The sequence below is a fragment of the Motacilla alba genome, chromosome 8 (assembly GCF_015832195.1).
Source record: "Motacilla alba alba isolate MOTALB_02 chromosome 8, Motacilla_alba_V1.0_pri, whole genome shotgun sequence".
In the NCBI taxonomy this organism is placed as follows: Eukaryota; Metazoa; Chordata; class Aves; order Passeriformes; family Motacillidae; genus Motacilla; species Motacilla alba.
This window is the reverse complement of record NC_052023.1, coordinates 2504888-2530934: the sequence shown is the minus strand read 5'-3', so window position 1 is coordinate 2530934 and position 26047 is coordinate 2504888. Positions and strand designations below refer to the sequence as shown.

Genomic DNA, 26047 nt, shown 5'->3' with positions numbered 1-26047 from the left:
CAAAGAAGCATATTCATGTCTTTGTTAAACACATTTTCACCTGATCATGTGATGGAAACCTGTGGCTTACTGGCAAAAGCTGCACAGCTGTATTAAAAAGCAGTTTCACAATGGCTATCAGCTTGGTACTGGGAAAACTGATAAAGGCAGCTTTTCTCCCATCTCTACAACCCATCCACATTCATTAACATCAAAGTTCTGTAAGCCTCAGTACCAGCTGTGTTGGTACTCATCTCACGGAGGATTTGCTTCTCTCCCCCTATGGGAAAGTTCTACATCCTTTAAATCATATTAAGCTGCTTCATGTGTAAAATAATTCTTAATAGTGTGTCATGAATTGAATTCAGTGTAGCTTTTTGAAAAATTCTCTTGGAGTTCAGCTTTAAAACTACTTTCCAGGACCTCAGAGCGGGTGAATGCAGTTGAGCACATTCCTGGAGAAGTTTCTGAGGTGTTCACGATTAGTGGATTCCAAAACCTGCAGTACTAATGCCTTGGGAGAGCAGAGACCACTTGAATAAGAAATCAAAGAGATTTCTGTGTATCTCTCCCCAAGATACAGACAGACCCACAGGAAGAGATCTGGAGAACCTGGAGGCAGGAAGTCACTTTAGGGGTTGGGTATTCCCTGACACTGGGCTGCAGGGGGCCATCAGTAGGACTCTAAATGACAAGTTAGGGAGGAATCTCATAGAATTATTTATGTTGGGAAAGTCCCCTTAGACCTTTCAATCCATCTGTTCCCATCAGCAGTGCCAAGGCCACCACTGCCCCATGTCCCCAAGTGCCACATCCACAGGGCTTTTTAATCCCTCCAGGGATGGGGACTCTACCTCTGCCCTGGGCAGCTGTGCCAGGGCTGAACAGTCTTTTTGGGGAAGGAATTTTTTTATGTATCCAACCTGAACCTCCCCTGGTGCAATTTGGCCATTCCCTCTCCTCCTGTCCCTGTTCCCTGGGAGCAGAGCCCGACCCCCCTGGCTGTCCCCTCCTGGCAGGAGCTGTGCAGAGCCACAAGGGCCCCCCTGAGCCTCCTTTTCTCCAGGCTGAGCCCCTTCCCAGCTCCCTCAGGCTCTCCTGGGGCTCCAGACCCTTCCCCTGGACACGCTCCAGCCCCTCCATGTCCTTCTTCTTGTGACCTCGGAATTCCAGGTACCTCAGCAGTGCCCAGCACAGGGGACAGGCACTGCCCTGCTCCTGCTGCCACACCAGTGCTGACAAAAGCCAGGTACCATTGGCCTTCTTGGCCATCCTTGCCATGCACAGCCAGGTTTGCCAGGAGAATGCTGCGGGAAGCAGCGTCAAAGGCTTCACCGGATTCCAGGCAGACACTTCCACAGCCTTTCCCCCGTCCACGCTAAGCAGGTGTTGTGGTTTTGGCTGGGATAGAGTTAATTTCCCTGGTAAGTAGCTGGTGCAGCGCTGTGTTTTGGATTTAGCCTGAGAACAATGTTGATAACAGGGTAATGTTTTAGTTGTTGCTAAGTAGCGATTACTCTGAGTCAAGGACTTCTCAGTTTCCCATGCTCTGCCAGTGAGGAGGAGCACCAGAAGCCAGGAGAGGTGATCTGAACTAGCCAGAGGGATATTCCATAGGACATCATGCTCATGATTGATGTGATATATGATTCATGTGATCTATAAATGGGGGCACTTGGCCAGGAGGGGTGCATGACTGCTCAGATACAGGCTGGGCATCGAGATTTGTGCACCACTTGTTTTTCTCAGGTTTTATTCCTCTCTCTCTCTTTGTCATGTCCCTTTTCATTGTATTTATTAGTATTAGCACTGCTGTTATCTTTGGCTTTATTCAGTTATTAAAGTGTTCTCTCAGCCATGGGTTACCCCAGGCAGACTCACGGCAGCAGATTTTGGCCAAGCAGGACCTGCCTTTCACAAAGCTGTGCTGATCCCCAGACTGTCCTGCATTCAGAGATTTTCCTTATCCCTCCTTTTGCTCTCTTGTAGAGCAAATTGTAGGAGCATCCCTCCTGTCCCTGTGAGCTGCAGCAGCTCTGGACAATACCTGAGTTTGCAGAGAAACTGGAGCATTACTGAAAACATCTGTTTTTCTTTGCTTTGTCACATATCCATGAAATAAATGCTGAGCAGTATTATTACTATTAACCTTTAGAAATGTTTTCCCTTCTTCCCCAAATTCTCCAATCTGGTTGTTCTTTTTCATTTCCTGCTAGAAAGAATAGCTTTTAATAAAAACAAAAAACCCCAAACCAAAGAAATTCATTATTATTCCACAGATGTCTTCTGCCTGCGAGAGAAGGCGAGAATTTAAAGGGACAAAACTGTAGCTGGATTTTCTGTTAACCACTTGGTACATCTCAGCCAGGCTGGGATAATGTGGATGAGGCTGGAGGAAGCTGTGCTGGCCTGGCAGTGGGCATGTGGAGATGATGGAGCAGTGGGTGTGGAAGAGCTCAGCCCAGACAGCTCAGAATTTGTTCTGAAATGATGAGATTTGAGGTATATGGCGGTGCTGATGGATAAGCATGAAGCATCCTGAAAACTCATGGAACTTATGAGGTGTTCTGTTTTCTTAGTACCTCACCCTGCTGGAAGATGCTGCTCCCCAAATCCAAGGAATCCTGTTGCACTTGGAATGTTCTGTCTGTTCTCAGTGTGATTCACTGTGGCCTTAAAATTCTCTGCAACCTTTCTGCCAACCCTTCTGTCTGCTCCCTCATCCACCCTCTTCCTCATCCTTGAGGTGTTCAAGGCCAGGCTAGATGGCATTCTGAGACCCTGGGAGAGTGGAAGGTGTCCCTGTTCATGGCTGGGGCTGGAATGAGATGAGCTTTAAGTTCCCTTTCAACACAACCCAGTCTGGGATTCTGAGGTTCTTTGGGCCAAATCACTGTTTGCAGGTCCTTGTTGCATAAAACCCAGCCTGTCCTCTGTCCCCACTTCTATTTTGCAGCTTTTTCTGCAGCAAGTCTTCAATAATTCATGTGTTTGCTGTTTGTGAGGCAAGGTTTTCATGCAGAGGAGGGCTCTGGTTTGTGTAAAAACACATCCTGCACTTCCACACTTTTACCCGTGCTGAGGCTGGCTCACCTCACTGGTGCAAGTGCTGCTGGGCTCTGTGCTTGGATTTTGAGTTCAGGAATTCTTTGACTCTGAAAGCTGATCAAACCCACAACCTGTGTTAAGGCCCGCTGAGCACAGGCTGTGTAGGTGATACCATTTATACTTTTTTCCCTTGGCTTGTTGGTGTTTTTTTCTTCTTTCCCACACATCTCTATCCCTTCTTTATCTCATCACACAGTGGCTTTCCTCCACTTCCTTATGAGTTCAGGGATTTTTTTTTTTCCCCTTATCTCTGTGGCTTTTCCCTGTAGTCAGCACTCAGCGTGTTTTTTCTGGAGCTGGAAAGTCTGAAAGTCTAAGATATTAAGAGACTCTAATGAATGTAATCCCTGAGACTTTAGCTCTGTCGAGAGCAAATATGAAAGGCGGATAAAACCTTAGATGGATTGAGAAGTTTGATAAATTAAAAGATAGCGACAGGCACCTGAGTCCACTGCACGGTGACACTGAGAGCGCCCTGAGCCGCTGCCTATCTTTGATCTTTTTGTTTGGGAAGAGCAGTAGTGTGTGAGGTCTTTTCCCTTGGGGTCCCCGGTCCACAGCAGAGGGGTGGGGACCGTGCTGTGCTCTCCAGCCCTGCCAGACCCACGCGGCTGAGTCACCGCCGGCCACCGTGTTGGTTCTTGCTGGGGAAGGCTGATAGGATTTCAGATCCCACATGATGAAAGCCTGGTGTGGGAAACCCATTGTGCCACCTCCTCCTCTTTATTTTGCTGTTCCCTCTCCTCCTTTGGGTGGGGCTCTGTGTGGTTTGTTGCTGTTTTTTCCCCCCTTCCCTGCGAATTCCTGTTTCTTTGCTGACATTTCCCACAACAGAAGTTTTGATTAATGCCGGCTGCACACCAGAGCTTCTGAAATTCATTGCTTTATTCCCTCACTGCAGATCAATAAATAGTAATGTTTTATTTCCAGTGCTTTGCCTTACATCACAGCAAAGTTCAGCGTTCCTCCTTGAATACTGCTCTGTATTTAAGTTTGTGTTGCTTCAGCACATCAGCCTGCAGTTTATTTCTCTGGTACAGCCAGAGGCTGTGCGTTGTGTAATCTCCTTCCTGAGCAGCCCTGCCGACTGCAATCCGAGTGGAAGAGGCAGAAACAGGTCTGAAACGCTTCGAATTTCACTCAGATGCAGTGCATCTAACTAAAACCAGTGGAGCGCTTCCTCAGGGATGTTTTTCCAGGCCTTAGAGTGCCTTTGGCAGTTCCTCCAACTGCTGTAAACATGTTGGAGTGAGTGAACAGAAGGTTTGGACCTTGAGTCTCACCCCTAAAGTGAGGCCACCTCAAAGAGGGAATCAGACCTCACTCACAGCTGGCTCTCCCTCTCCTCCCTGTCTGTTGGAGGCACTTTGTGCTTTTAAAAGGCACAAAAAAGGGTTCTTGTCAGTCTTGGCTCTTGCATCCCGTTGGCATTGTTGGGGTCGCTGTGGAGGGTGGCTCTGCAAAAGGAACCACAGGCACTTCACAAACTGAGAGCATGGATGAGTATTTTGAGTAATTTCACAACATTGGGCATGCAGGTACATTACTCACGTGCACTTCTACTTTTGTTCTGCATAATAGTGAGACAAACATAAAATGCCTCTGCTTCTTTTCACTGTTGACGGGCATCTTTTCCTTGTTCAGCATCAAAAGTGTTGTGTCTAAGAGTCTTCCAGCCTGGTATCTTATTCACTGAAGAGTTTTAAATATGGATATATGTGTGTTAGACCTGGAAGTAGTCCCATGCAAAATGTAATGAAGCTGGGCTGCTCTGACCTCTGAGCTCCAAGGCGTTTGTTTTGGCTCCCTCACAGAAACCTGCAGTATACAAATTGGCACTTGTAAAAATGTTCAGATAAATCAAAAAATGGCACAGGGGGAAAAAAGTTTCAAACTGTTTCTTTTGGGATCCTTGGCCATGCTATTTTGGATGTGTGTTTTTGTGGCAGCAGGCAGTTTGTTGCTTGAAGAAAGCTGAAATATTCTAGGAAGTCGGGCTAGCTGGATTTAGATCTCAAGTGATGCCAAAACTAATATAGCCTGTAACTAAGTGAGAGTGACTTTGCACAGGGAATGTCAGTCACCCGCAGCTTTGTCTTACATTTTCATAGGAGCCTTTAAAAAAAGCAAAACACAAACAGAACCCCGGCAAACGTGGGAGCTGCTCCCATCCAGTGGAGCTGGAGTTTCAGTGCTCCTCATCCTCAGCCCAGGGAGGGGCTGGCTGGATGGATCAGGATGGGTTGTCAGAGCAGGGAATGCCTGCGGTGCTGGGAGCTGGGCTGGCCTGGAGTGCCCTCTCTTGGCTGCTGCACACCTCTCCTTTTGGGAGGGACAAGGGAACAGCCAGCCTGGTTTGTCACTTTTCTGTCCCAGCAGGATGGGCAGAGGTCAGCAGCGCTGGTTCTGTCTCAGGTTTGCTTCTAAGACCTTCTGAGTGTGGGTGTTTGGTGCCCGTGGCAGTCGAAGCCACAATAAAGCTGCAGCTCCAGGGTTGCACGTAGGACTCTCCTCACTCCTGGGACTCTTAACATTTTAGCAGAGCTCAGGTTTTTAAAGATTTCATACTGCCCCAAACCCAGGCATCCCAGAGGCAGCAACTGCAGTGGCCCCTGCCTGACTCTCCACCGCTAAATGAATCCAGAACAAACGGGGCTCTGAAAATAAGGAGAAAAATTTGACACCTGGACTCCGGGAAACTTTTGTGGGTTTTGATGAGGAGCAGGGCTGGGGGAGAAGGGAAAACCTATGGTTCAGCATAGTTAAATATATGGTGTGCTAAGTATGAATAAATAGTGGCTATTTTAAACAAGTTCCTAGGATCCGTGGCTGGCTCTGGCACAGAGGGGAGGACAGCAGCTACAGCACAGGAGTTCCTCAAAGGGTTACCTGGGGGCCACTGTCCTGGGCTGCTGCTGCTGCATGGCAGGGGGCAGCTCTCAGCGTTTACACAAGTGGCAAACGTTCCAGCATTTGATTCTTCTCTTAAAAATGAGCTTTTGACTTCAGGGGCTTTGTCTCCTCACTGCTTTTTCTTTTCCTCGTTGCTCCTATGAATCATTATTCATTGGTGTAAAAGAATCCTTCAGGAAAGGTAAAAGTTCCTCTTTAAATGTGCCAAGGCCCATTCTTGACAATCTTGGAGGTCTTTTTCAGTCTTAATGTGGTATGATTTGTGTTCATTTTAACATGGCCAGTTCACATGGGATTGTCCATCGCACTCCCCTTGTGCTGTGATACAAAGCCATGTGATAATTTCTTGAAATATTGAAATGGTATCACTTCTAGGTTTAGGGGGAGAGTTGCAAACTCCATCCCAGTAAACGAGCCTTCACGTTAAAGTGGAGGCTGAAATCTGCTCCTGCCTGCTGGTGACTAAAAATCACTTTGAGCCAAGTAAAATGAGTGTAGAGCCTCAGGGTAGGTGTGCAGTCACACTGGTGCTCTTTGGGAACTTGGAATGGTTCTAGCTGCTCTGTAAACATGGAGGCAGCCCTGAAATCCCACTGTGGGGGTGAACTTGTCTTTTAGCTATACTAACTATATACAAACTGTACCTTTTGCACTTAGTATAGAAGGAAAGGATCTGTTTTTCATCTTGCTGCAAGCACTGCTTTCTTTCAAAAACAAGACAACAGCCCTCACGGCCCAGTTGCACTCACCATTTAAAAAATGTGAATTTGGTGTTTGCTGTCTTGTTTCATAGCAGGTGGTTCTTTAGGGTGTGCTTGGGGTTGAGGGTAAATCATAAGGCAAGGTTTCAAAAAAAAAAAAAATCCCAGTGTTCCTTTGGTTTAGATAAGGAAAGCACAGTGCAATCCACTATTGTTGTAAAATATTAAATTACAGAGAGAGGATGGATATACATGATTACACCTTGAAGTTCAGTGGGTCTGTGCCTTCTTGTGCAGCTTTTGTTGCATTCCTCGTGGCAATCACATCGTGATTCAGCCACTGGTGAGCCCTGAGGTTGTGAGCACTGCTGCTGCTGAGCTCTCCCTGTGCAGCTCATCCCGCTCTTCTCTCCCTGTGCAATAGCTCCCTCTGCTTGAAATCAGCAGTGGAGTAGTTTCCTACTTGCCTGCACAACAGTTTTTAATGTGGGCTCCCTTTTTTAAGATTTCTGCTGCTCTTCATGGAGCAATTCCAGTGCATGGCTTGTGCTCGTGTGTGTTGTGAAGCAGGGAAAATAACCACACTGTCCTCAAAACTTCTCTGCCTCGAGCTGCTGCTTTGCAGGATCTCTCTTGCTTTTGGAACACTTCTTTGCAGGATCTCTCCTCCTTTTGGAACACTTCTTTGCAGGATCTCTCTTCCTTTTGGAACACCTCTTTGCAGGATTTCTCTTGCTTTTGGAACACTTCTTTGCAGGATCTCTCTTCCTTTTGGAACACCTCTTTGCAGGATTTCTCTTGCTTTTGGAACACTTCTTTGCAGGATCTCTCTTGCTTTTGGAACACTTCTTTGCAGGATCTCTCCTCCTTTTGGAACACTTCTTTGCAGGATCTCTCCTCCTTTTGGAACACTTCTTTGCAGGATCGCTCTTCCTTTTGGAACACTTCCTTCAGCTAAATTATCTCGTACCAAAACATGACGATTTATTAAGCAAAACTGGTTTTATTTCAGTGGTGAGTTGAAACAGGACTGCTTCTCATCAGAGGTGTGGTAGTTAGGCCACTGACCCTACAGCTGATGGTGAGATTCCCATGTCCTGCTTAAGTAGTTCTGATCCAGAACCCAAAAAAGAACTGATTTTGATCAGACAGAGCGGGGGTTTGAACCTGGTTCTGCCCCATCCTCAGCCAGCACTGAAATTACTGGGCCAGTCCTTCACTCACAGAATTTTGTCAGCTTATCTGCATGGGTGGGGGTGAGTGCTGGGTTTATTTCCTTCGTTTTTTATCAATACAGCTAAGCCAGCAAAAGTCATATTATAAAAGCTGTTGTGTCAGCAAAGGTGTTGTTTTGCTGAGAGAGCATTCACCCATTCAGGGAACCAGCATAAAGCTCCCTGGCCACGGCAAGATGAGCCCATGATAAGAAAACTTGCTGGTTTAGTTCTCCAGCAAAGCCTTCCTAATGTGAACAGTGCCTTGCTTGCTGGGAAGGGGCTGTCTGGATCCTGGGTCTGCAGAGATGTCCAGAAGGTTATTTCTAATTTGCAGTGGAGCAAACCCCCAGATTAAAACCAGTTTAGAAATCTGTGCTGGTTCCAGGGTGGTTGGGGTTTGCTGGGAAGAACAAAGGGCAGCAGTAACTTCAGTTTTCTACATCCAACACTTAAAGCTCTTTTTTTTCCTTCACATTTTGAAATCCCTTTGGATTCCTCTTCTGAACTTGCTGGGCTTTGGTTTGTTCCTGGAAATCTCCTGAGGGGATGCTGTTGGAAGCCCAGGGAATCCTCCCTCAGCACCAGGTGCAGCAGGTTTGGGCACAGACAGCTCAGGCAGCTCGAGCACCTTGGCACAGGAGGTGAACACAGGGAGCCTGCTGGGCTTGGCTGCCAGGACGTGACACTCAGGAGGAAACATCTTGTGTGCACTGCAGATAAATTGTAAAATTATAACATTGTAAAAGGGGCAGGATCGAGCAGAACAGGAGAGAATTGTTGCTGATCTTTATTTCCTTGAATCCAGTCCCGGCGTGGCTCTTCCTGCTGAACTCTAATTTCACTTCTCTCATTTCAGCCTTTTACAGATATTACAGGCATTGCCTCATATGTTTGCACATACCTTAAAAAACATGTGCCCTTGGAAAGCAGTGTATAGTCATATAAAAATAAAGAGCTTAAAAAGCATTCCTGTTTTCAAATTAACACTGAGGTGCTGAATTCATGGTGGTCCTTGTGATTTGAATTTTGTCCCTTTTTTTATCCCTCCCATGCCCTGAATAAGATGCAAGTCCTGAGGGAAAAATAGTACATGATTGTGCATTTGGAGACCCAGTGCATGCAAGGAGCATTTCTGAACTTTATGAGCCCTTAACAAGGGGGAGAAAGGCTATAATTGCAATCTTAAAAAAACAAATGGGGAAACAAAAAATATATAAAACAATTAAAACCCCATATGGGTTTTTTTTTATATCTTTCTGCCAGTATATAATAATTTATAATTTTGTTGAATTGAGAATAATTTTTTAATGAGTGAAGGCATGATAGAAATGGTACAGGACACAAAGCAAAGGCTAATACAGGATAAAGCATTAAGTGAAGTGGGTATCTTTGCATCAGTTTACAATGTGTGTAATATTTTCTGCTTGACACTCTCTGTATCCACCACTACAGTGTTCCTTGCCTTCAGTAATGATCCTAGTTGCTTTTCTGGTGCTGTCTCCTGTTCCTTGTTAAGGTGGAAAAAATGTCACTTCCAGGCTGTCACGTGGAGTCGACAGAGCAGAAACACTGCAGTCACACACCCCACCCGCATCAACTGCTATTTCCTCAATATTTGGGGCTTCCATTTGAACTTCAGATTTTGAATGGAATTTCTGACGTTGCAGTGGTTCCTTTTGCCATCATTTCTGCCGCTCTGAAGCCCTTGGGTGACGTGCAGAGTGGTTATTTTCTGTGACATTAGCACGTCCCAGGCTGGATGGAGGCTGGTGGAAGGCTGCCAGTGTTGTTGTTCTATTTGCAGCTTGGCCTGGCTGTGTCTGTGTGTGTAAGGAGAGGACAGGCAGGGTATCAGTCACCTTTCAGATCTTAACATTTCTTAATGGATTAGGCAAGTGATGGAATATCTTCCTTTTTGCACACTCTCAGCCTTGGCAGTGCTGGAACGTCTCACAGGCTTCAGTCCCGTAGCATCGGAGGATGAACGTGCTTGAGTGCTCTTACACACTCCAAGCAAACATCATCTTTCAAGGCCTTCACTTGGGGGTGCTTTTTTGTTCATTCCCCCGCCAGGACCCCTTGGATCCAGCAGGAACAGCCATTGTGATCAGCTCCCTGGTGGCCGGTGGCGTGGCCGAGCGCGGGGGGCAGATTCTGCCGGGCGACCGCTTGGTGTTCGTCAACGACAGGCACTTGGATGGTGCCACCTTGGCAGAGGCAGTGGAAGTGCTGAAATCTGTGCCCCCAGGGACAGTTTCCCTTGGGATCTGCAAGCCTTTAGTGGTAAGAACTGGTTTTTAATTTATTTTTTTTTCTAATTTCATCCCATGGCATTGGGAGATGGTGTTTGTGGGGAGAATGCAGCACAGGGCACGTGTGCGTTTGGGAAACAGCTGAGCTGCTGTGCCCTGAGAGGGCCAAAAGTCCTGGCAAATGGGCAGCTCAGTGCCCAAAACCAGCATCTTCAAGTTCCTCCTTCAAGAACATCCACGTGGAACTGGGAGATGTGCCTGGGCAGACCCATGTGCACTGTGCACAGGTTCCAGCACTTCAGCAACCCAGTTAAACATGTGCTGGAGCCCATTTCTCTCTCAGACTCTACTGAGGGCTTGCTTGAGCTCCGTTGACATCAAAGAAAGCTACTCTGTTTGAAGTCAAGACTGTAAATTCAAGCAGAATTTCCCTTTTCTGGAATCAAGGCTTTGGAACAGTAGTTTACTGGGGAATGCTGCAGTATTGTTCATCAAGGGCACCCAGGCAAAATTAATTAAAGCCCCAGTTAACAGAAAGTGCTTGTAATTCAGAGTGGTAGAGGAGTTGTGAAATAGGAGTGTAGGAAAGCTGATAAATATATTATTTCCTTTTCTAAAAACTGGTAATTCGTTGTTCATATCCTTGTATTTGTCTTCCCTTCCTACACATCTCTTTAGGTCTTAGTGCATCTGAACCAGTATGTACAAAGAATAAAAGCTGTTGACTTCGCCACTTTTGAATTTCTATTTTTATAATTCTTTTCTTATGGCTGGTTCGCCATCTCCCTTTTAATTTATTGAAAGATGTGGGATTTTTTTTTTTTCTTGTTTTCCTGACTCATTGTTTGGATTACCTTTTTCAGGGAGAAAGCAGAGAGGAGGAGAAAATGCACAGTGTGGATACCAGCAGCATCAAAAGCAGCCCTGGGTCTCCAGAAATAATAGATAACACAAATTTCTCAGTAATACTCGAAGCACCACAGGTATTTGGTTACTTTTTTGGTTCAACTGCAGTTTATACAGACAGGAAATGATGTTTTAAAGTAAAAAATACAGTATATTTTTCAGATAAGGCTGAAAGTATTGGATTCCCTCTAACAGCAAACTGTGCCAAGTGCATTGGGAGCACTTACCAATGCAGCTCCCAGACTGCCTTATCAAATTTATTATGTCATTAAAATACCTTGGGTTACCTTGGATATGAAAGAGGAATGCTGTGTTGTTATTATAATCAGAAGTGGTGGGCTCAGCTTTGCACAGTAAGTAAAGGATGGAAGCAGAATGCTTTTAATTATCATGAAGCAAAACAAAAAAGTAGTTCAGCGTATAAGGCACTCTTGAAATACTTTCTTCTTCATAGCCTTCTAATGTTCTCTGGAGTGATTTCTTTACTCTTGCCTCAACTCTCCTCATCCTTACTATCTGAGAAATAATTCTGTTTATTGTGGGAGGATGTGGCATTAAAGATAGTGAGAAACTCAGATACCAGGGTAATAGGCAATAATATTGCACTTCTCACCAGTGCAGAGATGTGGATATCTTGTAACTTTCATCTGTTCTCAAGTGCTTTGCAAAATTCATGCTGGTAAATGTATTCTTTTTACACCAGAAAATACAACACATAAAGGATCATGCAGAACTGCAACACAGGAAGAAAAAGAAATTCCACATTTTCGTATAGCTGAGCATGTGTACCTGTCTCTGGGTGCAAACCTGTTTTTCATGCTGAAATGGTAGATTAGAAGCACCAAAAGGAGAAGTATTATAGGATAGATGTGGGTATACTGTGAAGACATTAGCCTGGATGATGATAAGTGATATTTACTGATTTTCACAATGTGAAATGGCATTTGTTGTTTTCTGGGGGCATGGGAGGGGTTGCAGAGAATTTGTCCTCTGCCAGCTCAGATTGGTTTTCTACTTCCTAAATAAAACCAATGCCATTAAGTATTTTTAAAGAAAATATTTTATCTTAAAGTGCTGAAACTGGAATGATCAATTTGGACAAAACACCCGCAGGGAAATTTACTTGCATTTTGTTTTACCTCGTGTGACAGCTTTGGTAGTAGCTAAAATTATTATTTATTATCTTACCTGCTCACACAGGTAGCCAGGAGTGTTGTGTTCTGCTGGCTCCCACTCTGAGGCACTGGCAACCAGAATTTCAACCCCAAAATGATGGAATTTGAGGATTTTGTTTGCTTCAGTGTCATGTTTGCAGCATTCCCTGTGGTGTTGGTGGTGTCTGGTGCTGCAGTGCAGCAGTCAGGGAGGATGCAGAGCAAACTGCTGGGTCAGGGACACAAACCCTGTGTGGTTCTGGGCACAGAAAGCTGATTTATGTGCCCTGGGCTTGGGGAAGTGTTGGGAGAACGACGCTGCAGGAGCCAGGGGAAATGAAGTGAACATGGAGAGAATCAGGATCTCTTCAGCCTGGGTGTTTTGTGAGATCGAGGTACACAGATCAGAGGGATTAAAGGGACATTTAATGCTAGTTAAATTAATAAAATGGGCTAATTTCTGGGTTGCTGGTGTTCTGCTCTCATGCCAGCTATTGGCTGCATTGTTTCCTTATGCTCCTGCCTCTCTCCTGTTTTCTCTCCTGCCTCTCACTTGAATTATACAAACATCTTGGCAGTGTCTGGGGCTTTCCTTCTGTATTTGTACAAATGTAACAAAACAGGATCCTGACACCGAAGGTCAGAAGTGGAGCAGAGCCGTGGGGAGCCTGGGAAGGGGCAGGAAGCAGAAACAAAAACATTTTGAGGCTGGAGCCCTGAATCTGTCCCTTGGTTTTGGAGTCTGGGGGCTCGGGGTGTTGAAGTTGGGTTTGGGGGTTCTTTGGGCCACAGAGACTTGGTGGCCTGAAGAAAAAAAGGGGAAAGCTCTCAGTGTGTGGCAAAATTCTGGGATAAGTGCAGGGCATAAAATCCCAGCTGCCTGTGCAGCCTCACTGTGAGCAGCACCCCATTGCGTTTGGGAGAAACAGGAGGTGTTGGAAGCTGGGGGAGCACGTGACAAATCCCAGAAAAAGAACTGTTGAGTGAGATCTTTCAGAGCGGGTTTGAATACCTTTTCCCTTGGTCTTGTTGTTTTTTTTGGTTGGTTGCTCTGTGGTTTGAGCGCTGTTCTCCCTAAAACAGGAAGGCAATGAACAGTCATTTTGATCCTTTTTATTTGGGGGGGTATGTGGGTCTCCCATTTCCCCTCTGCCCCAGGTTAAAAGTTGGATGGAATATCCAAGGTAGGGGCAAGCAAGTATGGCTTTTATTTGAGGCTTTTTGGGGGGTTTTTAAGTTGCTGACACTGTTGCATAAGCAAACTCTTGGGCTGTTTATTTAGCTGATAGCATTTCAAGAAACGTTCATGCATTCATGAAGCAACAGCAGACATGTCTGAAGCACAGAGATACTTTAACTAGATTTATATGTACTCTTTGCTATGGCTGTTTCAGTGTTAATTAATAATTCCATTCCCTAACTTCAGTCCAGATTGGTTTTTCCAAATGGCTGCAGCAGCATCTAAGCTGTGCGACTTAAATTTCTTTATATTGAAAAAGAAATAATTGCACTGTCTACTTTTGGTGTCAAAATCGTAAGTCAGAGAGTCTGTTTTCTTTTAGAAAATGCAAAAGGTAGAAGATTTTAAAAATCAGGATGTACTTTTAACATGGGCAGAAAATCAAGCACAGCTTTAAAAGAGTGGGGAGGAAACATGGTATAAAATCTGTATTTCTTTAATGATCTTTGCAGGGTTTCAGAGATGAGGTACCTTTTAAAGAAGAACTCGTTGATGAGCCCCATCTGGACTTGAGAAGGTCGTTTCAGCTTTCTCAGAAGGATGATGAGTATGGGAAGGAGTCCTGGGAGATGTGTGAGTTTCTGAAAGCCAGAGCAGAGGACGTGGAGGAGGAACGGGAAATGTTGGTGGATGAGGAGTATGAGGAGGATTCAGACTTCCTGAAGGGTGATGATGCATCAGGTGGAGAGAAGGCAGCTTCAGACAGGAGCCTGGACACAGAACGATGGCCAAAGCAACTGGAGGCTGCTGAAATACAAGATTTAAGATCCAGTGTTAGCCTAAGTGCCAAAGAGTCCCTGGAATATCCGTTCAGGAAAGATCAAATGGTAAGGAATGCTGTGCTGAGCACAGATCCCTCAGGGCAGACTCCAAAACTAGACCCTCAAGACTCTCTCCAGGGTTTTAATTACTAGAATTTAATTTAATAAATTTAGTTTAATTACTAGAATTTAATTTATTAAACTTATAAATTAGATTTATTGACTTGTGTCCCTCTAGCAGGCACCAGTCTGTCCTTCTGTACATTTTGGAAGGTTTTTTTAGGTAACTTATTGTCCGTATATTTACCTGCTGGAGTGAAATACGTGGTTGGTGTATTTACAGACATCCTGAATTTGTCTTTTTACCCAAAAACTGGTGGTTTTGGGGTTTTTATTTTGGAAGCTGTGCTGATATGAGGCATGTCAGTAACAGCAGAATGTCACTTCATGGGTTTGAGAGTCCAGAGGCTTCAGTGAAAGGGACTCCCTCTTTTCCTTATTTTTTTAAATCCAAATCACTTCCTTCAGCCAGATTGTGTGTTTGAGCAAAAAACAATATGGTGGAAGGAATTGTGGCAAGGATGGTGGTGGATTAAGGAGTAGGAGGAGACAGGTTCAGGTAAATTGCAAAACTCTTACTTATACATCTTCCTCAAGTACTGAGAATTATTTTTTCCTTCTGATTCTTTGTTCATCCCCTCACCAAACAAAAAACTGGTATTATCAGCCTCCCACGCACCACCTTCTGAGGTGTGTGTGCTTTTACATGAAAAAAAAATGGAGTGCAAAAGGATTTGACATCACAGCCACAGAGAATTTCAAGTTTTGTTTGGCTTGTCCCCTTAAGCATTATGTGTATAAACAGATAAAATGAAGTTTCTACTGACAGTTTTGTACCAGAGTGCACAATACTAAATTTATTTGTTTGTTACTTATAAAAAACAGATGAGCAAGAGTAAAGAAATTTTTGTCTGAATTACAGGTGAGGAGAAATATACAGTTGCTTTATATTTCAATTGCATATAACGTTTCTCATGCCTCTTCTTAATGCAGTGCATAAATGAGCAGTTAGTATTTAAATGAGCAGTTAGTATTTCATAGTTACCTGAATAAATATGAATGTAGCTGAGGAAATGTGTGTGTTTGCTGTAAAAATTAATGTTCCTGTCAAATACCCCTGTGTAAGCTAATACCATTGCTTTCTAGCTTTAATTACTTCTTTTCTCCTCTGTGAAGTGTGAAGAGAATGCTGCTGTAAGGTCACACGTTTCTGGAACCACAGCTCCCAGCAGCTACCAAAAAGACATATTTGATACTGAAACTACCCAGGCAGAAGTGAAAACTGAGATGAATTTAGGTTTGTAAGAAGGTTTCTCTTTATCTCATAATTTCGTATTTACAGATTTCAATTTTTTTACCAAAACAAAAATACTTTCAAATGAGAAGATATTCAAATCAAGAGTTCTGCAGGCTCAAGACAGTCTGGCATTAAATGGGTTTCAGCTTTATAATCTTGCTTACTCCTCCAGATCTCACCAGTGATAAATAAATGCAGAAATAAAGTGACAGGCTCTGGAGGTGACTTTAGCACAACCAGAAATTGCCCCATAGCCTGGGTTTTGGATCTGTGCTCAGATTTCTCCATGTCAGATGGCCGCAGGTGGATGGTTAGGATTTGGTGGATTCATCAGAGAAATAAATTTATCAACCTGCCTGAAGTGGTGCTCCCTGCTTGGGAGGAAGGAGCTCTGAGCCCTGTCCAGCCTGGCCTTGAACACATTTGGAACCTGGTGGGATACAGGGTTTAATTCCAAGGGTGAAACAATTGGTGGGTGCCTGGGCAGAGGAACCAAAAGTTCGCATCTTCCTCCTTTTTTCAGATCTTCCCCCTTTTTTTCTTCAGGGACAAAGCTTCAGAGTGACTCCAAGGGACCTGAGCTTGCTGCTGATTCAGAAGCAGTTGGAACGGAAGCACTGAAAGAGGAGAATTATATTCTTCCCAAGAGCCAGGAATCTGGGAGAGGAACCACCTTAGCTCAGCCTAGAACAGCACCAGGCAGGTATGGAGGGAGATTTCAGGTTTTGAAAGACATTAATTTTGTAATCTTAATAGTCCTCTTGCTTTACTCAGCTGAATCATGATTAAAGGCTGTGTGGAGTGCTCAGACAGACACAGAGGTCTGCAGCTTTCACAGGAGATGGAATTCGGCTTAAAACCTGAAAACTTCCCATGTTTCCTCCCTTGAGTATTGGGACAGAAATGTGCAAGTGGCTCTGCCAGCACTGCCGTGAGGGGAGTGTGGAGGTGGCCTGGAGGAGAGGGATGTAGCCTCTACTCATGGCTCCTTAAGGAGCTCTCCTCCTGCTTTTCCCTTCCATTTGTTCTTCCTTTTGGGAGGAGCAGAATTCAGCCAGGGCTCTCAGGCCTCTGCAGGAAACTTTAGTGGTGCTGAGGAACCTTGAGCTGGCATTGCTGTGGATATTTGCTTTATCTGTCCCAGTCTTTCCCCACCAGTTTGGGGTCAGTGGGTAGTGGAGCTTTTGGGGCCTGTTGATTCCAGCCCTCAGTACTCCCCTAATTTCATCTGAAATCCTCTCTCAGAGGGCAAGCAGCTCCACAGTAAGGTGAGAGGATTATTCTGTAGGGTTTAATGGAACACACATAGGATCTGTTCTCCCACTTGGATCATGATCTGCTTACTGCTTTTGGCATGTTTATATCCCTCTCCAAGCATCACAGCATATTTATCAGAAAGTAAATGTTAATTGCTTAAATAGTCATTTCCAGTGAGTAAATGCAGTGCAGATTTGTGTATCACAGAGCAGCTTATAAATTTGGTCTGCCCATCATGTTTATTTCTGGAGCATTCCTTAAGTATATTTAAACCTAAATACAAAAATTCCTGTCTGGTCTGTTGACTCTGTACATTTGCTTTAAACTGGGCAGTGGGAGAAGGTGTTGCTGTCTCGCTGCCAGATACAAAATATGTGAGGAATTGTGACCTGGCATGGGTGATGCCTCTCTTGTTTTTTATTCCTCCCCTCCCCTCTGCCCCAAATTAGTGAATTACCCGAGAGAGAAGAAGGAGAAGGAGAAGAAACTCCAAACTTCAGCCACTGGGGACCACCACGGATGTATGTTCATATAATCACATTATTCCTTCCCATTTACCTCATGTCTTTTTTTTCTGGGAGCCACATTAGTTCTTCTTGGGTGTTTTTTTCCCTCTCCTCCTCTGCCAATAACTTTAGGGTACCTGTGTACCTTGGGCTTTCCTGAAGACAGGGAATTTTTAACAGATGTTCAGCAGAATTCTGCCTTCTATTTATACAGCTGACTTGGGAGAGCTTGGCTGCTTTAGGTTGTGGATGACCTACAAGTTCTTGCTCATTTAATAACTATTAGGTGTGAACAATGCACACAGTGCTGGGCTGTCTCCCTTTCCAGGGGTTCCCTGCTAAACCCCCATGGCAGGGTTCCAAATTGCCAAGCTGACCTTTCTAGCCACATCCTTGTTGTATTGTTAACATTTTTACGTGAGCTGTTTTTATGGTCCCAAGTAAAATATGATCAGAAAGTTCCTGCTTGAGCTGCTGAATATGCACTGAAGTCAGTGCTCAGAAAGTTGTATGAAATACTTCTTTATTTGTCTAACGTGCCACTCGCAGGGCTTCCCATGCCCAGACACTTTGCTCAAGCTGAAAGGGGATGGGTATTTACTTGAAGATCTGACTTTCTCTGAAATAAAAGCCTCTGCCCAGTGGGCATGGATTGGCCGCAGAATTTTGCTCTTTTTGTGGGGTGAGATCTGCTCAGGGTGAAAAACTCAACTCTGCTGAGAGCATTCTCAGGCTTCTGACTTTATCCCTTTACTCTGTTAAATCTTCTTGAAAGACCAGGAGCTTACATTTATTTAAGGCTTTGCATTTGTAGTTAAAAAAAAAAAAAAAACCAACTGTTTGAAGCTCTTGAAACTGCCACATCTTTTTTTTTTCAGTGTTGAGATCTTCAGAGACCCTGACGTGTCTCTTGGAATCAGCATTGTTGGTGGACAAACTGTCATAAAGCGCCTGAAGAATGGAGAAGAACTTAAAGGGATCTTTATCAAACAAGTTTTGGAAGACAGCCCAGCAGGAAGAACAAGGGCTTTAAAAACTGGAGATAAAATACTTGAGGTAAATGGAGATAAACCTTCCTCTTTAGACTAAGAAATAAAAATTGTCTCAAACAGCTTTGGGTGGAGAGAGGAACAAAATACTGCCACCACTTCATGAGGTATTGGCAACACTTTGTTTTGAAAACCAAAGGAAAGCTCTGGTGGTGTTTCTTTTTTTAAGGTCTGACTGTGGAGCTCTTTTAACATTCTCCTCTGTATTTAGGAAAAGATGTGTCCTGGTGTTTGAGGGGGAGGTGAAAAAAATGGGAGTGTCCTCCTCCTGTACAAATGAGGAATAAGTTACAGCATATCTGTGAGCATAAATTTAATGTATACAAGGACACAGAGTGTTCAGACTGAATTATGGGCTGTTATTTTGTGTGTGTGGATTTAGAGTGGTTAACTGATAACCACTGTTTGGGATAAATCCCTGATTTCTGGCAGGTGCTGTGGGGGAAAATGTCATTCCTGCCTCTCACCTCTGGTTGATTTTTTTTTACTCATTTTTCTCCAAATTAATACTTCAGAATCTGGGGTGCCAAACTGATAGTGCTGTTCAGGTTTAGTTTACAAACAGGTACAACCTGAAAGAGTTACAGCTAACATTATGTAACACTCTGACAATCTTATTCCTTATGTTTTTATCTAGAAGAATTGTTTTGGGCAACATATGGCCATCTTTTAATTATGAATACCAAGTAATACACTTTTCTTTAAGCCATCATCGAAACGTACTTTACAAATAATTACTCTTGACTGTTTTTGATGCCTTCCTCAGATACACTAATCTCCTGCAAGTGTGTGTGATGCCTTGTAATGACTCTGTACCTAATAAAAATAAACACTGTTTGTCAGGTTTCTGGGGTAGACCTACAAAATGCCACCCACAAGGAAGCAGTAGATGCCATCAAGAATGCAGGAAATCCTGTGGTGTTCGTAGTCCAGAGCTTGGCTAATGTACCAAAAGTAAGTTTATTTCTATTTTTTTCCAAAACTTAGTAAATGCATAACATGCATCTTATTTTAAACTTGGCTAAACTCCTTTCAGCCAGTTCTGTCCATTTTTGTGTCCAAGGATGGATCCTTTCAGTCAGTTACAGACCAATTGATTGATTGATTACTTCTCTGGCCTAATTGGAAACTTCATTTGTCTAATTTATGTGGAGTAGATGTAAATCTGTGGACTAGGTGTTAATTCAACTCTCCTACCTCTGTAGTAAGAGTCTTGCCCTGTGCATTCTAATTTACCCATATTTCATAATCTAGAAATAAACTGTTATCCAGAGGAGCAAAGCTGGAATTAAAGTTAGTCAGATTCACACCAGCAGCTCCTTGTGAAATGTGTCTCCAGAAGGACCTGAAACAGTTACCTGGGAGCAAGTTAATTTCCAAGAGATTTGAGGCATCTCTTCATCTTTGAGGCCAAGACAAGAAACTTTTCAAAGCCTTAGTAAGAGCAGGTATACAATTCTACCTGCCTAAAGTCCACACAGAAACTCCAAACTTTTGTGTAAGAATGTAATTCAGTAAATCCAGTGAAAGAATATAATTTATAGACTGCACTGCAGTGCCCTTTTACACTGGGCAGAGTGCAGAGTGCACTGGGGAGGTTTGCTCTTGTCAGGAGCCGATTTTGGATGTTTATTTTGCAGATGTAATTCTCTCTCTAATGTGAGTAATGTTACTTTGGTTTTCAGGTGGTTTCTCCTGCCCAGCCTAAGGGAATCAAAGTCAGCAAAGATCAGGATGCAGACAAAGAAAATAAGAGTGATAAGGTATTTATTCCATTCAGTGCTGTACCCAGGTTTTACTAAATCAAATGGTATAATAGCATGTATTCTAACTCTATGATAAGCTTCCTCCGAAGTCTGAAATTAAATTTGAAGTGTTTTGTTGAAATACCTTTGATTTTACGACTTTTTGCCAAATTCCTGCCAGATATTCTGACATTTATTCTGTGGGTGTCTGCTGGGTGCTGAAACCCTGTACTTAGCACAGCTCCTGGCTGTCATCTGTCTGAAGTACCTGGTTTGCTCCGTGGGGAGGCAAATTGATTCCCTTTGTTCAGCAGAAACAGAGCAATGGCAACATGTACACAAATAATACCCTCAGTGTGAGGCTGCCTGGAATCCAGTGAAATCACCTTATGGGATGATGAAATCCACAGAGTCTCCTGCATTTCCCAGCTGTGTAAAATGAGGAAATGACTGAGGGATCTGTGGCTGCTCAGCTAATTGTGAGGCAGTGACTGCACAGTGACTTCCAAATAACTTCACAGCAGCTTTGAAAGAGAAAAACTCTGTTTGGCAGAAAACAGGGAATTTATGTTAATAAGGGAAAAATCTAATTTTCCATTTTCAGTTGTATCACTCTCACGGCCTTGGTGTTTTTCTGTGGGATTTGTCCTGACTGAGGAGTGTAGTTCAGGTACTTTGAGGGTGTGAGAGCAGCAGGAGCAGAGACAGAATTAATGCAGACAATAAGTTTTGCCTGGTGCAGTTTAACTACAAATAGGATGAAGTTTCCGTTTGATCCTCCTCAGCACTCTGCTGTTTGTTGGGTACTTGAGAGGACCCTTTTACCTCCAAAAGTTTTTGTAAGGCTCCTTTCAGATCCTGTCAGGGACAGGAGCAGCGAGGCTCAGTTATCAGAAAAGGTGTTGGAAGACATGCTTTCATGCCAGAGGATAATACTTCCAATGAAGCACTTACAATCCCCTTTTCTTGTGTTTTTTTTTATCTATATTTCTAATCTCAAAAGCTCTCATCCTCTGGCAACGTGCTGCCTTTAATCTGCAGCACTCCGGTGTGTCGCGTTCCGCGGCGTTCCGAGGTTAAAGAGGGAGCCTAATCTTTTTCAGACCTTTTTCATCTATTGCTGCTATAAACTGGTGGGTGGAATATAGAAGAGCCCCAGTGCATAAATACGTAGCTCCTTTTTGGCTTTGAACGTGGGCTCACAAAGCAGTGGCAGTGCACTTCTGTGGGGCCGTCTCGGAGTTGGAAAGAGTTGCTGTTAGTGGATTATTAGTCCACGTCCCTATGGGGAATCACTGATATTTCTAGTTCAGTCTTCAGACAGTCACAAAAGAGTTTGGTTTGAAAGCAGCCACATCCAGCTGGAAAACCTGCCTTTTCCTGTATCTTTTCAAATGCTGGAGGTTTTTCTCTGATTTGTTGGCGTTTATCCTCCTCTGTTGATCTATTTGTTTCAAAATGAGCACTTTAATTTATAGAAAACCACTTAAAACAATAGTGGACAAGCCAGACGTTGACATGATTTTGCTGGTTGGCTGTGTGAGCTCTGCTTTTGCCTCTGTGTTGGTACAAAAATGTGGTGCAGTGGAGGAGCCAGGCACAATTTTCTGGTCTGGTTTTTCAGTGGGACGGGAGGGATAAGAGATACTTGTCCCTCTGAGCCACAGGAAACTGCTGGGTAAGCCTGGGTGCTTGGTGTAGTTTCACACAGACTTTCTAACAGACGTTTAAGGTCTTAAAAAGCCAACGGGTCAACATTTAGACTGTAAGTTATTATTAAATTACAGCCATATTAAAGTGACTCATTTGTCATAGGCAGCTGAGAGTGAGGCTGCAGATTTTCCATCTTTACCTGCTCAGGAAAGTAGAGCCCAAGTCCTCCCTTGCTTCCTGGATCATCTGGATTTTGCACAGTTCTGTCTGTGCTGGCTTCAAGAAGAAAGTAGGAGGCATTAAGTGTGTTACATCCTTTTGGAAAACAACCGTTGTGCTTCCAAGTGCTCTGACTACACACTTTGGCTACTGGTGGATTGAATTAATTCCATTTATTATTGTGTTCTGTGTTCAGTGCAGTGCTTTCCTGTTACCTTTTTTAAATGGATGAGATGACAGATATTTTTACCTCTCCAAATTTTCTATATATTACAGCTCACTACTTGCAGCATTCTATACAAATTCAGCTTCAAGAATTTAAAAATCAATGCACAGGTTCAGCTTTCATTGCTGAAAAAATGAAATATTATCCTGGGCTTGATGTGTTTGGGTGTTGTGTCATATTTCCCAGCCACAGAAGGAATTAATTACAGGAATTCTGGGTGCTCTAATGGCATCTGCTCCCTGGTGTTCCCTCTCTAAAGTGCATCCTGCTATTAGCAGTGGGCTTGCAGGGGATGCAGCTGAGCATCATTTAGTGGAGTCCTGGTGCAAACCAAGGCAGGACTGAGTTCCTTGGAGCTGGGAAACAATTGCTGAGCTGAGCCAGAGCCTCTCCAGCCTCAGAGCCTGCTCTGCATTCCTGCCATGCGCCGCTATATGCATCATTATAGGAGCTGCCTGTATTTATGTGAGGTAATAGAATTTTATTGGGAGATATAATTCAAAACCTTTCTTAAATGTACGCCAAAACACGGACGCACTGTGATGTTTAAATATTCATGGATGGACTAAGAGGATTGAGTTCTTATTTTACATTGAGTTCTTATTTTATATATATTTTTTTTAAAGTGATGTTTATCAGCACCAGACAGTTTTGTTATGGAGGCTTATAAGAAACAGTTTGTTTTTAGTATTTGTTTTTAACCCTTTGTTAATGTTCACACTTTGATGTTTTTGGCAATACACAAGTGTTTTATCAACAAGTAAATGTGCATGCACAATTGTGTTTTAGGTTCTTTTTCTTGATGTTCAGTGTCACTTCTTGCTCTGCTTCCTTGCACAAAAAGCCTTTGCTGCAGAATTTAGCATTGTAATTAAGTGCTGTGTCTGTGCAAATGCAGTGCAACAGACAGTGGGATTTTTTTATTTTCTCAGAGGTTACAAAACATGTAACTCATTGTCTTTGAATCCATCAGAGGAAATATGGGGCTCCACCTCCCATGAAGCTGCCACCTCCTTACAGAGCCCTCGAAAGGCATCACGCAGAGGAGGCTGCTCTGGGTGAAGAGGAGGATGAGGATGCTTGTGCAGAGGGTGAGTAGTGCTCCAATCATTGCATCAGATCACATTTGTGGGACGCAATCAGCTGCTGATAAACCTTTTATTGCTTGTGGGAAGTGGTGCTCAGTGTGGCCACAGCATCAATCCCCAGCCTGGTTTGTAACTTAGATGGTTCTTCTCCCCAGCCAGGTCCCAGAGCTCAGCTCTTCTGAGGAAATACAGGAAGGGCTGAGTTTATTTTCAGGCTGTGTCTGGAGCAGTTGCTTGGGCAGAGATGTCAGCAGTGACTGGGGATGTTCTGTTTTACTGCTCTGATTTCAGTGGAGTCCAGCAGTTGTAAGTTGAGGACCACTGGTGCAAAAACCCAGAAATCCTGGAGCTGGTCCCAGGCAATGCTGTTCAAGCAAGAAGGGTTCCTTTAAGAAGAAAAATCTACTGATTTGTTGTTTTGGTGCTCTGCTGAAGAAAGGATCCCCTGGCTTTGTAGCACTCTGCCTGGAAAGGGTTCAGGAGTTGTCCCAGTTTGGGTTTGGCAGTGGTTTGTGGTGGTGCTCACTCTGTGGAATAGCAGGGACCTGAGGAGTAGGAAGCAGTGCAAGTGGAGAGTTCTTGGCAGCATGATTTAGATTCCAGCTGCTTTGGAATCACAGCTTTGGTTAACTACAGCTTTGGTTAAATGGAATATTGTTATCCATAGTTTATCTTGCAGCAAAATATTTAGGAATACTGAACTTGCAATTAGGAGTCCTAAATTACTTTCTAAAATCAGTTACCTTCTTTTTTTTTTTAATCTTTATGCTCCTTTGTTCCAAATCAGCATAGGGTGAGATGAGGCCTTGACCCAGCTGGTCTTGTGGAAAGTGTCCCTGCCCGTGGCAGGAGGTGGAATGAGATAATCTTTAATTTCCCATCCATCCGTGTAACATTCTGTGATTCTGTGGGGGCTTTTGTTGGGGTTTAGTTTGTATTTTTTCTTTTTGCTACAGTGATTTTTCTCATCATCTTGAGCTCTCAAACAGACTGGGTAAAGCTCCAGTTGTAACAAACTCATTCCAGCTCGTTATTGAAGTTCTAATTCCCAGTTAAGGATAGGGGTGATAAGTAGGCTGACACCTGAGTTGTCTAATTAGGATATGCCTCAATCCAAGTGCTTGCTGGGCCTAAGTTAATACTTTGCACAGAAGTAATTCCTTATTCATGGGCTTGGTCATTTTTTAGCTCTCCTGCCATCCCTAATGATATTGCTGGCTGAGGCTGGAAGCTGAAAAGGTAAAGCTGCTGCTGATATTAAATTCATCAATCCTACCAGACTTGGCAGCAGCACACAGATCTGTTCAGGGGAATCTCCTCTCTTTCCCTTTCACTGACTGAAGTTGAATGTTTTGCTGTCGCCATCTTTTCCATGCATCTTGGGAAACAGAGATATATTCCTCCTCACCTCATTCTGTTCCTTTAAAAATTATGAACAGGCCGAGGAAGCTTAAACTAAGTTTGTGCCTCAGCCCTTGCAGTAAAAAGCGTGTTAGAAATGATCCAAGTGTACCTAATGACATTAAGCATCTTGGCAGCTGTGGAATGGCCTTTTACAGAGTCCCTCTTCTGTGATCACTTGAAAAACAAAGTCTTCTCTGCAAATTCCAGTACAGTGTTGTTTCTGTGAACTGCCTGATGCTCATAACTTCTGTCCTGGTTCTTGAGCAGCTTTCCCAGAAATCCCAACCCAGACAAGGACTTGTCTTTCTGAACTGCCCATTTCTATGTTCATATTGCTCTGTCCCTTACCCACTTACCCAACTCATTCTGCTGGGTTTGGAACTTAACAAAAATACATCAACAGGTGAGCTGGATTTATTGTCTTCCTTATTTAGAAGATAAGGTTCCTTTCAAAATGAAGATGTGGTGTCAGCCCAGGTAAATTCACATCATAGCCTCTCCTTTATTTGCTTCCTGGAGTTCTCAATCTCTGTCACAGCATGGAAAGCTTTGGAGGGCATTTTGAGGTGGGACAGCTGTTAAACCTGTCCTCTTGTTTTGCTCCTGATGGATTTTACTTTATTTTTTAGCATTCTTATTAACACAGCTGCAGGGTTAGGAACCTGCTCATCAATTTCTTTCAAACTCCAGAAATACTTTATTTGCTCTTCTTGACATTTTTTTGTCCTTGCTTATCAATTCTTTCAACTCCCCTCTCATCTTTTGTCTCCACATCCTCCATCATTCCCCAGACTGAAAAAGCAGAGCATTGTTAGTCTTCCTGCCATATTTAAGAATTTTTCTTTCCTTTCTGCCCCATCCATATGGCCTCAGAGTCTCCATGTTTTGTCTGTTTTCCCCTTAAAGTGGCTGAATAACCTTTTGGTGTTGATTTAATTTGCTCTAAAGTCTAAACCCACTTGCCTTTTGGCAATGCTCCCTTTTATTTCTGCTTTCCCACTGCTGAAACTGTAGCTCTCATTGCTGAACTGGAACCTGAATTCCTGTTTGGAGCAAAGAGTCATTTCTTGTACATGTTCTCCCTTTTCTTTCCAAGGGTTGGTTTTGATCCAAAAAGGGCAAATCCTTGTTGTGAATAAAACTGTGAGGTAGTTTTTGGTTTAGAGAAACTCCAGACATGTCCTCCGTGTTTCTGTGGTTTAAGAAGTTTACAGCTCCAGGTGTTTTGTTGTTTGGTTGGTTTGTATTTTCAAATGTGACTCTTGCTCCCAAGACCCTTTAGTTTCAGGTCTGCTTCTCCTTTGCTTCATGC

At 43.6% G+C, this 26047-nt stretch overlaps 1 protein-coding gene across 7 annotated transcripts in view; it reads left to right on the top strand.

Annotated features, from left to right (window-relative positions):
* PATJ (PATJ crumbs cell polarity complex component) overlaps positions 1 to 26047 on the top strand; it is a 141301-nt gene that overhangs the window by 38251 nt on the left and 77003 nt on the right. For all 7 annotated transcript variants that reach the window (XR_005257687.1, XM_038143825.1, XM_038143824.1 and 4 more), the window contains exons 17-26: positions 9992 to 10201; positions 11034 to 11153; positions 13923 to 14297; positions 15468 to 15588; positions 16135 to 16291; positions 17295 to 17366; positions 18230 to 18407; positions 19244 to 19354; positions 20086 to 20163; positions 23217 to 23334. Coding sequence is in view for 6 of the 7 variants with exons in the window: in XM_038143825.1 (XP_037999753.1) it covers positions 9992 to 10201; positions 11034 to 11153; positions 13923 to 14297; positions 15468 to 15588; positions 16135 to 16291; positions 17295 to 17366; positions 18230 to 18407; positions 19244 to 19354; positions 20086 to 20163; positions 23217 to 23334 (1540 nt within the window). In the remaining variant the exon portion in view is untranslated. The remainder of the gene's footprint in view (positions 1 to 9991; positions 10202 to 11033; positions 11154 to 13922; positions 14298 to 15467; positions 15589 to 16134; positions 16292 to 17294; positions 17367 to 18229; positions 18408 to 19243; positions 19355 to 20085; positions 20164 to 23216; positions 23335 to 26047) is intronic.